Consider the following 12,711-nt stretch of genomic DNA (forward strand, 5'->3'; position numbering starts at 1 on the left):
AAGCTTACAAAATTGTGTGTGGTGAGCGGAACATGATCAAGAAAGTCCACTTGCAGTTCCTCTCCAATCAAGGAGGCAGCATCTGTATTCCAATCCAAACGCACTTTTTTTCTGAAAAAGAGAGAAAATGGAGACAACAACATTACTTAGGAGGTAAGAAGTCTGGCCTAATCAATGATCTGTGTTTTGTGAGTTTTCTTGAGTAAACCGAAAACATACCAAAAAGTGTGGCTAACCTCTCATAGCGAGCTACATTTCAGTGCCTTTCCCTTAAGCAACTTTGAAACCACAGCGATTCACCTCTATTTCTGTTTATTTTTCAACATGTAAGTCATTTAGATACATAGATTATTTGAAGTAAGATACCTAGAAGCTGTAATGGAGTCAAAGAAACACCTTGATAAACAAAACAGAAGAAATTATGAATGGCAGACTTAGTGACATAAAAGCCATATTACGTGCTTCAGCACTAAAGTTACTGGTGACCCCAGAATGGACTCAGTTACACGGAGATGTAAATCCACAAATGGCTGCCTCATGACTGAAGCTTAAAAGAGCATTAAGCCCAAGCCTTACGAGGTGTGAAGTTAAATGTATTAACTCCATGAGACACCTTCACTCCCTCAGCTTGTAAAAGAATCATTTGGTATTTAATAGCAGCATCCCTGGTCCTACAAAAAATAAGGAATATCTGAAGTGAGATTTCAACCCAAACACTGAAAAGTTGTAGAGGAATGTAGAGCCTTAAAACTGAGTGCACAGAGGAGACGTTCATTTAAGTTGGCTAAGGATCACTAGCGCTGAAGTTTACCAACTACAAATTGTGAAGAGAAACGCACCTCAAATATGAAGGCATATCACATCATTTCATCTCGAGTATGACAAAAACCTCTAAGATACTACACGTGCTTGAGTGTACCATTTAATTTTGAGCATTTTTTATACTTAGCTTTAAAACAATAAAATTTTTAATACCCAGGAAGCGACAAGACTGGTGAAGGGGCTTGAAGACAAAACCTACGGGGAGAGGCTGAGGGAGCTGGGCTTGTTTAGTCTGGAGAAGAGGAGGCTTAGAGGTGAGCTCAGCACTCTCTAGAACTACCTGAAGGGCAGTTCTAGCCAGGTGGGGATTGGTCTCTTCTCCCAGGCAGTCAGCAACAGGACAAGGGGCCATGGGCTTCAACTCTGCCAGGGGAAATTTAGGCTGGCTATTAGAAAGCAATTCTTTGCAGAGAGAGTGGTCAGGCATTGGAATGGCTGCCCAGGGAGGTGCTGGACTCACCGGCCCTGGAGGTTTTTAAACTGAGATGGGACATGGCACTTAGTGCCATGATCTAGTCAATGGACTGGAGTTGGACCAAGGGTTGGACTTGATGATCTCTGAGGTCTTTTCCAACCCAGTCGATTCTGTGATTCTGTGAAGGAGTTGACCTACAGGAGAGTAAAGAAGGCAACGCGGAAGCCTTCGCAACCAAACTGCCCTTTTAAAAGAAACTAGCCAGGGAGAGAGGAAGAGAGTATTATTGCCACTAATCTAAACCCAAGATGTTTACATTCTCTAGTTGAAAGTTTCACATATAACATCACAGGCTCTTACCCTTTTGGTTCCGTAAGAAGTCGAAAAACCGCACAGCATTCTGGCTGCAGACCTCTTACTTTAAGTGCCTTCATAAGACAGTCATGTAAGGTCATCCCATTCCGCACATTCACCTGTGACCAAAGGAAAAAAAATTAGTCAGTAATTGCAATTTTTTTCTCTCTTTTTCTTTAGAAGTTCCAGTAAAAGTAAACGGCTGTTCCCTTTTGAAGTTAATAAATAGGTAAATAAAAATTACTTGTGTGAAGTAACAACAGACTGCTGTGTCTTCCGATTTAACCCACTGCCCAACCAATCAGGCAGGCGTTTTCTGCCATATACATTAACTATTTTGTACTTATGCAAAGGAAGCTTTGAAGTCGTTTTACAACTTTTTAATTTCTTACAATTACTAAGTTTCTGTGAAACAGGATTTCATACAGCACTCACACAAGTCGGTAGCTTGTAAAATAACAGAAACGGAGACAAATGCAGTTAACTTAGGTACAGAAAAAGGTTTAATTTAGGTTTCAGAGAACTTTGCTTGAGACTATTATTAGTATGCTCAGCTCCAAGAAATCTAATAAAAGTGATCCCTCAAGTTTCACTTCAGCTTTAACCACCATGCTTCACTGTGGGTGTCCAAGTGAAGAAAATGGTGACAGAAATGACTACATGTTTTGTTTCGTGCAGGCATCATTGCTTACGTGGGTCTAGACTAGAGTCTTTTAATGTTAAATTTGTAAGAAAAGTATCTTGCTCATGTGTATTGGAAAAATACAGCACTGAGGTAAATATGGGTTCTCAAAATACGTATGTGTTGTTTTCAAAATATGTCCTCTAGAATTACCAAACTGATGACAACACACTTAACCACAATCAGACCTTTTGTGAAGCTTGGCATTTCTCTTGGCAGATCCACATCCCAGTGTGAGCACTGGGAACAGCGTGACATTTCTTACAGAAGCTGATCTAGACTTACCACGGTGCGCTGCTTGTTGGGCAAGAAAACACGAATAGTGTTACTAGTTTTGGAAGTATCTGATATTTTGCCATCATCAGATGCTCGGCGTTGGTAACCAAACTGCTGGACGATAGTAGGTGAGATACAGTTTGGGCCATCAAAGACAGAATCCTTGAGTCCAAAACCATTACTGATAGTCTTCCAAGCTCCCTGAATGTGCTCCATTGACGCAGTCTACAAAACAAAAATTGAGAGAGTCAGGGAAAATGACAATATCCTTCCTCATAAAGCGGTATTCTTTCTTCCTGACACAACAGACCTCACAGCCTCTTTTGAGAGCCTTTGAGAACTGCCGCCTCCTCCTTTTGACGTGATCAACCTACACGAACACGGCAGTTCACCCACCTCTGCAAAACCAGCCTAAGTCCTGAAAGCTTTTGACTTGTGACACATGCACAGATTGTGGCTAATGTATGTGTAACCCTGCTCACTGCATCTCTGGTGTCACAGGAGCGTCACCATCATGTACATCATAGTGCCTGAGGGGCCTGCAGAGAGGTGGCGAGATGCTGGCTGCAGGCCAGAGGAACAGTCCTGCAAGCATCAGAACAGCCTGTGCTGTTGAGAAAAAGCAGCACAACAGGAATTATAATTGAAGACATTAACTGAAATAATTCTACTTTTTATCAGTGATTTTGGGGAAGGGTTTTTTTTCTGTTGGTTGCTTTTTTTAAAGAGTACCAAGTTTAGTACTGTTAGTATCCAAATAACCAGATAGCATTTAATAGTATCACAATTTATGTAGTACGAAACAGAAAAAACAAACAAACCACACTATGCTGTTACATCTCAATATAAACCTCTCGCAGTACAGGGACATGAGCAACCCCCTGCATATTCCCAAATCAGCACACAGTATTATTTTTGTATACTCATGGACAAAGATAAAGGTATCCATGTATTTTCTCCCCAGCTATCACAACTCCAATGCAGCTTGAAGTCCAAATTATACTCCAAATGCGTCTTATTCAAAACTAAGCAAAAACGAAGCTTGAAACAGTTTGAACAGTGAAATGTATTCCTTGTTAAATTTCAGAGTACCCAGATTCATTCCCAAGCTTTCAAAAAGAACAGAAATAATCAAAAAGGAACAGTGAAAATAAGCACAGTAGTTTACTTCCCCCATAAAACAACATCCTTCTTTAAAAATCTGAGAAACTGATGTTCAATAGTACACAGTGTGAATGCAACTCTTGCCACCAGTCTGCAGTGGCTGTGCACACCACCGATACTCCCAGTCACCTCTACAAAAGGGACAGAAAGTCATCTTGAAGCTGCAACGTCAAAAAGCAGCCAGGAAATGCCAAAACAAAGGGCTTCCAAGCAACCCTAATTTCACCCCTTTACGGTACAGGAAAGACTTACATTGAAAGACCTACATTGTTCCCCTGAAACCACTAACAACTTAATTCAGTATATAATACCAAACACTCCTTTACTGAACATCTATGAGTATCTCTTAAAGTTTTATTCCATGCATGGTCCCATGCCTCCTTTGTTACAAATATTCGAGCCATTCAATTCATTTCTTCCCGCTCTTTTGTGCGGCACCCAGAGCAAGCTTCCCTTATCCCAAATACACGCTTCTCTCAGAGAAAAGACATCTCCACTACTGTAAAGCGTCCATTTGGGGAGGCCCAGAAGGACAAGCTTTGAATTTCAGAGCACAACACCAAAAAGCCTTGGCTAGATCCCTCAGTACTCACCATGGCTAGACCTCAACCCAGATCTGCCTGCTATAATATCTAGAAAGGAAACATGTAACAACGAACTCAAGGAAAAGGTTTGGTTTGTACAAAGGACCTACTTTCACAGGCAAACTCTACAAATAAAGAGCTCCAGGCCTCTTATACTCTCTGCCACAAAGGGATCTTCTCAGTCAGTTCACAGCCATTTCTTTCACTGACACCATATACAATGACAACATACACATCCTCTCCTTTCCTGATCATTCCTGCACCCCGTTGTTCAAGGGTTCAAAATATTTAAATGTCATTAAGATTTCAAACTCAACACCCAACTGAAATCTAATAAGGTTGAGATACTTGGTATTATTTTCTTTTTTAAATCTACAGCACATAAATGACAACAGTCGTACGCTTGATGTAAAAAGGGAACATGGAAGACACAAAGACATTCTGAAAGGAAGGGGCAGGAGCAAAGATAAAACCGAGGAACAGAATCAAGTTCAGCATGCACAAAGCATCTACAGGTATGACAATCTCACAATTCATATGCACTGCCCTACTGTCAGCAACCAGAAAGGTGGGACTTGAACATAAGACCTACGAGGAGAGGCTGAGGGAGCTGGGGTTGTTTAGTCTAGAGAAGAGGAGGCTTAGAGGTGAGCTCAGCACTCTCTAGAACTACCTGAAGGGCAGTTCTAGCCAGGTGGGGATTGGTCTCTTCTCCCAGGCAGTCAGCAACAGGACAAGGGGCCATGGGCTTCAACTCTACCAGGGGAAATTTAGGCTGGAGATTAGAAAGCAATCCTTTGCAGAGAGAGTGGTCAGGCATTGGAATGGCTGCCCAGGGAGGTGCTGGACTCGCCGTCCCTAGAGGTTTTTAAACTGAGATTGGACATGGCACTTAGTGCCATGATCAAGTAAACGGACTAGAGTTGGACCAAGGGTTGGACTGGATGATCTCTGAGGTCTTTTCCAACCCAGTTGATTCTGTGTGATTCTGTGTGAAAAAAAAAAGTTATGTGCAGTTGCAACAACCTTATTATGCACATGGACAGCTAAAAGAGTAGCTAGTTAGATGGTAACAATAAAAAGAGTGGAGAGATAAACTCTTAGATAAGAGAAGTAAGATGAAACCCAACCAGTTTGTACGTTTTCCTCCTGACCCACTGTGGGGAACGCTCCTCTACTTCACCCCTCTAGGGAACACACGAGATAACACAAGAAGCTCAACTGGGTTTCTCTACCGAGCAAGCTGAGATAAGGAATAGCAGGGCAACCATCAAAACCTCCTTGTTGTCACTGCTCACATAACTGGACAACACCCTAACGTTACAGTCTTTGTATTTATTATTTTGACAGGCTGATGTTTCCTGAAAAAAATTAAGAAAAAACAGGAAATGACCAAAAAGTCAAACTTGCCAAAAGCTAAGTTTCATACCAAAAAAAAGTTACTTCTCTGCTCTAGAGGTGCTCTTTTCTTCAAATCTGAAAGGCCAGCTGCATATTGCAGAAAAGCCGTCTGGAGGTGGTGGTACGCGCAGTCAGAAGAACACAAACACAGCAACCGCTATCAGGCTTCTGTACCGTACAGATGTCAGGTCTGTCTCTGACGATGCATTTGGATCCTTCTCTTTCCCAGGATCTTCACCTCAAGTCAGTGCTGGATATTCTCAGGACTGTGTAGGATTGGCACAATCCTCTCGTCCAGAGTTGCCCTGCTCTCTTTTGCCATCACGCTTCACCAGTGCTGCTTTTTTCCCATCTTTCTGGCTGCAGCGGATGACTGCGTCCCTGGCAGCTTGGGTTCACTCACAGAGGTAAATCCTTCTTTTTCTAGAAAAATTAAAGTACTTGCTTCCTCACCTCAGCAGGCAAATTTAAACCACGCCATCTTTGGCTCTCCTTCCTGCCTAAACTGAAGGCTACGGCTCCTACTCACACGCCTCAAGAAGCCACCACTGAAGGGAGATGAGAACCTGGCTCAGATCTGGCTTGGAGTGGACACAAACCTGCGAGTGGCCCAAGGGTGGAGGAGCAGGGGAGAAGAAAGAGAGGTTTAAAAGATATTTGCAGTCTCCTGGGAAGAGACAGGGAATCGATCATGAGAAGTTGCTAAACCTGCTCTTGGCTCCCGTGACACAGGGACATGCAGCTGGGAAGGTGGAGCTTGCTGAAGAAACAGCAGTAACCCATTGTCCTGCTGCTGACTTCTCCAACTCCTGAGGTGACCCTCGTGTGGGATGACAGGAGGCTCCAGGTCCTCAGAAATAGTTCTCAGCTCAGGCCAAGAACAGTCTAATCAAGAGCACTTCAATTGTGATCCCACGTGGGTAGCTGCTGGACACATTCACTTCTCAGAACTAGTCACTATTCTTATTCCAAATCATTACCATGGAAGAATGGAGACAGTCATAAAAGCTGCTTCTTAAGAAGTCATTTTACAGATGAATTACACTCCTCCCCTGCCCTCTAGCGTAAGGAAAGCTAGCTTAAAAAAATTATATGAATATATACAAACACATCCAAACAGCTCACTGTATTCATAGATATGAGGTAAGAGAATTAGCCCAGCAACTACTTGACCAGCTTTGAACTGCCAAAGAAAATATATACACAAAAAACACACCGTAATATTGCACATACACACATGATTTCTAGCTGGTACACTAAACTGAGGACAGAACACGGCAGCAGAAGCCAACAGATGTGCTGGTTCCCAGGACAGCGTGTCCCCCTTCTGGCCACCTTACCAGATACGACACGTGCACGGCACATTTCACCTTTCTATTCATTTGCAGTCTTTTCCTCCAACCAGTAACTGATGGAAGCCCTTTTTACTGAAATTCATTTTCTCCAGCTCTCCCAAGATCCACATCAATCCATTCCAGTGAAAAGATGTCCAATATGTTTGAAAGAGAAACTTGAAGTAAAAAATGAAAGATTTTACAATAATGCATTCATAAATATATAATTCTTAGTTTGCCTATTCCAGAAAAATTAGCTTTTCTCCTTTAAATGGGTTATGTTTCTGAAACATAACCATTAGCAGATACTAGACTTATATTTATGCCATGCTCAAATAATCCATTGCCAGCTGAATGTTTTCACGCATCTAAAATTTTTCTTTGTGCAAATCTTCACTTTCATGAAAATGACTTCAAACAGCCTGTCTACAACTTATAAACTACAACAGCAGCATAGAGTGTTTTAAGCTATTAAAGTATATCAGTCCCCTTGTGGATCCAGTACTGCCAGGAAACCGATACTGATTCATTTCATATTAACCATCCAATCTGAACAGAAAAAAACCTCACACTATTCCTCTACCTGCCACAGGTAAACTGTAAACTGTGACCAAGATTGCACTTTTTCATTAGTCCTTTTTGCATAATTACAGATTTTGATAGTCATTTGAACACGCATTCAAACGAGATGCACACAATGTCTATGCAATGTGCACATCTAACAGTAACGAATTTCTGGAGATCATTCACTCACATCCGCTCAGATCGTACACTTGTATCACTGATTCATATCCAAAAGACACTTTAAGTTGCTTTAACTTTTTCTATGACTAGCAAAAAGTGTTTAGTCTGAACTGCTAAGAATTTCAGCCTGTCTCCCTAAAGAATGCTGGAACTGGTGATGAAGCAGCCTCGGAGTTCACGGGATACAAAGCTGAACTCCTCTCGGTATCGAGTTTAGGTGCCTCACCTTCTTTATTTCTGAAACAAAGACCAAAAGCTTTCAAAGCAACTGTAAATACAGTTCCCCCTCCCAACACACACATGCTACCATTTCTAACCACACAAACCATCAGAAGTCACACTCATGTTTAATGAAATACATATACAAAAGCGAAATGCCACAGAACAAAACCCAGAATCCATTTCAAAACAAACACTTCTGTTAGAAAATATAAGTTTTAAAAGTTGCTTACAAGAAAAGTTTTCATCTCTGCCACAAAAAAGATCAAGAATACTCTTAACTGCGGCCTTTTCTCAGTTCCCTTGCCATGCAATAATTCTCAATTGATTGATATTGCATGAGTGACCATCTGTTTGGTGAAAAAAAGAAACACTAAACAAGTATCTATTGTGATGTACAGCAGTATTTTTTAAAAGCAGATTTTCATAGCAGTAGAAGATAAATATGGATGCACTTCCATATTAATAAATAAAGCTGTGATCCATGTAAACGTAAATGCAGGGCAAGAGTTAGGATCAATCTAAGAACCCAAGCAGATCTCCTACACACCTACAGGGCTGGCATTTTTCCTTCAAATGTCCTTCATTTTAAGAGACTGACACCAAAAAGCAAGCGCCCCCCTAATAGAAGTGACCCAAAAAATATTAAAAATTAACAGGAGGAAGTGTTGTTATTCAGGAGAAAAACAAACCAACCCCAACCAATACTGAAAAATTACACGTCATTTCTGCCTCAGTTGTTGTGATCTTGGAAGTATCTTGACTCATCTTTTTCTCCATTTCTCTGAACACTGCATTTCTTAGTCACTACTTCAGCCATTGTGCTGCTAATGTAACTCTGAAATATTTAAGGAAAAAATAACATTGGTCTTCCAACAACTGGGCTCTACGATAAGGTGGGCACAAGCAATGCAACTCTCAGGATGATGTGCTTCCAGATCCATTAATCCTTTGCAAGACTAACACCTTTCTGTATATAAGAGCAACTTCCAGAGTAAAACTTAGGTTAGTAAGCATCAAACAAGTCATACAATAATAGCTGGCTGTAGCAGGCTGTACTTTGGGCTCTGGTTAGTAGGGATTTGTCACCCAAACCACCTGCACCTTTGGCCGCTTTGTTGACTGCGACGGCTCCGGGCTACTTTTCCGAAACAATTTTTATGAAGACCTGTCATCCCCATGTCAGTCACCCATTTCTTCCCACGTTCAATTTGTATTAAGTCCAAATGCGGGGCTCTATTAAGTTGCCCTACAAAACGTGACTGACTTCGTTAGAGAAACAGAAGCACGGAACACTCCGCTTGTATCTAAAAGAGCACCAAGGGCTATCAAATCCAAATACTTCCCTTTTCCAAAGGAAAAAAGCCATCCCAGGTAAAAAGAAAAATGCAACATGTGTTTCCAAGCACTCAACCAGAACATTTTAAAAGTTTTAGTTAAGTACTGCTGCTAAGTCTATAAAGATTGACAAAAAAGCTCATAAAATCGCTATTAAAACAGCTACAAAAGGAAGGCAAGTGAAGTACACAAATTTTACATATATGTTTTGTACAAGTCTTGCTAAAAAAGCACTTGAACTCTATGTCATGGAGTAAAACCTCCACTTTTTTTAGTATGCTAATTTATCATTTTTATCTTATAATAAAAATTGGTAATTATTGAGAGGTGGTCACTCCATGCTTTAACTGTGTTAACATTATAAAGACTATGGAAGCTGAAGCTGTTTCAGACATTCTCCTTTTTTAATTTGGTAAATTTGAATGCATTACTAGAAATCAAAGCATACTGAACACTGCTTTCTTATATCTGATTGTATCACCATCACATTATATTACATTCATCTCACGCCTAGACTTCTTGTTTCTTCACCATAATGTTAAATTCTTTACAGCAGAATCCTCCAAAGAAAGATTTTGAAAGACAGAACTTTAAAGCAAGCCTTGCATTGCAGGACTGTGAGTTTACATGTGTGTTGGCATTACACAGACAAGTAATTTTTCCCCCAAGTCCTTCAATCAACTGTTCATACATTCTCAGACACGTGCCTATTTGCATTCTGAACTTGCTCACACTTGAATTGTTTCAAGTAGGGATGAAAGCCCCAAACTGTGTTTACAGTTGCCTGGAACTCATCCACTTTACAGCAAGGATGAAAAAGTTACTCACATGTCAGCAATCCACCAAATGCCCTTCCCACACAAGTTCTCAAGGATTAAACAAAGGCGACTGAGAATCTCAGCGCAAAGAATTCCTGGCTCGGTCCTCCCTCAGTTGCACGTAATGCTGAGGACATACCAGTCTTCAAACCCACCTCAGTTTTGCTGAGAAGGAGCACAGCCTGAGATGAGGTTATTCAAGGAGCTGCTAGTGATGCAGGTGAACTGTACAGCACAGACATACCCCAGGTACTGTTCAAATACTGCTGCAAAATACCAGACACGTGTGACTATCTGTACTAGGATGCAGTGATCCAGCTAATTCAAGAGTGAGGTGATCTCTGCATTCACTCGGGGGAGCTTTACAGTAATAAACTGAGTTTATTAAATGTCATCTTTGTGCAGGCAGCTGTGCCACCAGGTCACTGCTACAGTTCTAAAAGCCGGGGCAGGGGGGAGTGCGTGCAGGGAACAGGGACAATAGCACCAAGGTCTGCAATGGGCCTTGAGTTATTTTTCTGTGAGAAGACAGGGCAAATGTTTCTCCCTTACATTTTATAATTAAGCGTTCCTAGAAATAGCTGAACATACCCTTCTGCAATATGAACTACATCTAACATGATACTACTTGAGCATTTCAGTTACAAACTGCCTGGACTGCTCTCCTAACTTTATTTTATTGTCTCCTATACACCACTATTTGCACAGAAGACTGCATGAAATGGTAAATAAAGACTGAACATAATTAGAAATTACAGATTGTATACAATCAAAATTACTTAGACTATGTCAGACATTTACTGGTCTGAGTGCCTCCAGAAAGAAATTATGCTCCATTTTAACTCTGTCTTATGCTATTTTAGTAAATATATCCATTAAATTACAGTTCTGGTTTGGGTGGGTTTTTATTTATTTAAGCAAGTGCCATAACAGACTTTTTATTTCAGAGGTACAATCTCAGAATAAAAATAAAATAAAATATAAGAGCACCAGTTGTAAGATAACTTCACAGACATGATTTACATTATGTCTGGATTATTCACAAGAGATCTGCTGTAGCTGTGTGGAAAGGCAAATGCTACCTGGAAAAGACAGGCAAATACCAAGATATAAGGTTCTAAACTGAGGAAGGGCTTTCCCCCTGCAAAGTAAATATCCATGGAGACTTACTAAAGTAAGAGTTTAAGTTAAACATACAGGATAAAGCAAACACTGTATCACACCAAAAATAAAGCCCAACTCTAGCAGCAGTGAAGAAATACAAGCACAGAGCTTGGTTGTGGTAGGGTCCCCTTCCCCCAGGAAAGACCCAGGGACCTCAGAAGAAGGAATGGGGCAGAGTAAGGAGGAGAGGAAAGATAACCAGACAAAGTTATTTATACCTTTAGTTTTTCTTTAAGCAGATGAAGTCCTATGACAAAAGGATGAAGTACATCATCTGTGGAAGGTAACATAAAACCAGAAGATATTTACTATTTTAATAGACAAACTTATACATAAGCACAACATAGCGAATTAATAACAAAATAATACTCTGTGAATTACATTGACAGTAGAGTTAACTTACCACCCTTCGACTGTTAAGAGTTTTTGGGCCTTCTAGCTTTTCCTTATTTTAGGCAACATTTTGGTATAATGAGATGCACTGTATAAGGCCACACTGCATGACAATGCTACCCCAGCTCAATATTATGTCATTCGGAAACATCATACAAATCTTTTACAGCTAAAAACACACTAAAGTAAAAACTAAGCAGAAGTTGGATACTTTCTTCTCAAGACATCAGTTCCTCAGTCATACACAAAAACACCTTTGCTGACTCACAAATGTTATGACAAATCTTGGATCCAAAACAAACCAAAAAGTAATAAGCTAGGCCTCTGAAGGCTACCTGTATCTTGCCTATAAACATCAGCTGCAAGACGAAGAATTTCTATGGAAGCTGAAGAAGTCTTGATTAAAAGACTGGAAGCTCAGATCAGTTAAAGAAAGAAGCATAAATCAAATATACAAAAATATTCACTGGACAGTAAAGGGTAAAATGCTTTCTTAGTCAAAGCTCCCATTCTAATTAACAATTCCTAAAACAACGCTATGCAGAGATGATTAGAGAGGACAAGGATGCAACCCAGTCATGGAGCCACTGAGGCTGGAAGGGACCTCTTGAGGTCATTTAGCTCCCCCAGGGCCAAGCCCCTGGGCTTTGAGCAGCTCCACAAATACACGCTCCACAGCGCGATTTGTTGCAGTGTTTGACCACCCTCAAAGTAAAAGAAGTGTTTTCTCATGTTCAGATGGAGATTCATGTGTTTTAATTTGTGCTCACTGCACGTTGTGCTGTCACTGGGCACTCGTGAGAAGAGCCTGGTGTCCTCTTCGTTCCCTCCCAGCAGTGTATTGATACACATTGATATAATCCTCCACAAAGCTTCGTCTTCTCCAGGTTGAACAGCCCCGTCCTTCTTTAGATGAAATACAAGAAAATACAAATAAGAAAATCTAGAAGAGATCTCATACTGCAAGCTTGCATTTGGTCAGAAGAATCATCTCTCCTGGGCA

At 40.8% G+C, this 12,711-nt stretch overlaps 1 protein-coding gene across 16 annotated transcripts in view; it reads right to left on the minus strand.

The window, feature by feature from the left end:
• The window catches only part of RAF1 (Raf-1 proto-oncogene, serine/threonine kinase), a 79,078-nt gene that overhangs the window by 22,911 nt on the left and 43,456 nt on the right, over nt 1-12,711 (minus strand). For 9 of the 16 annotated variants that reach the window (XM_065074441.1, XM_065074436.1, XM_065074442.1 and 6 more), the window contains 3 exons: nt 2,559-2,774; nt 1,598-1,710; nt 9-111 (listed from right to left, as the gene is read on the minus strand). In XM_065074441.1, coding sequence (XP_064930513.1) covers nt 9-111; nt 1,598-1,710; nt 2,559-2,765 — 423 coding nt within the window. In that variant the 5' untranslated portion in view covers nt 2,766-2,774. Of the gene's footprint in view, nt 1-8; nt 112-1,597; nt 1,711-2,558; nt 2,775-7,068; nt 7,204-11,533; nt 11,590-12,711 lie in introns of those variants that run through there. The other 7 variants (XM_065074440.1, XM_065074435.1, XM_065074447.1 and 4 more) reach the window with 2 other exon arrangements.

The sequence above is a fragment of the Columba livia genome, chromosome 10, assembly GCF_036013475.1.
Source record: "Columba livia isolate bColLiv1 breed racing homer chromosome 10, bColLiv1.pat.W.v2, whole genome shotgun sequence".
Taxonomy (NCBI): domain Eukaryota; kingdom Metazoa; phylum Chordata; class Aves; order Columbiformes; family Columbidae; genus Columba; species Columba livia.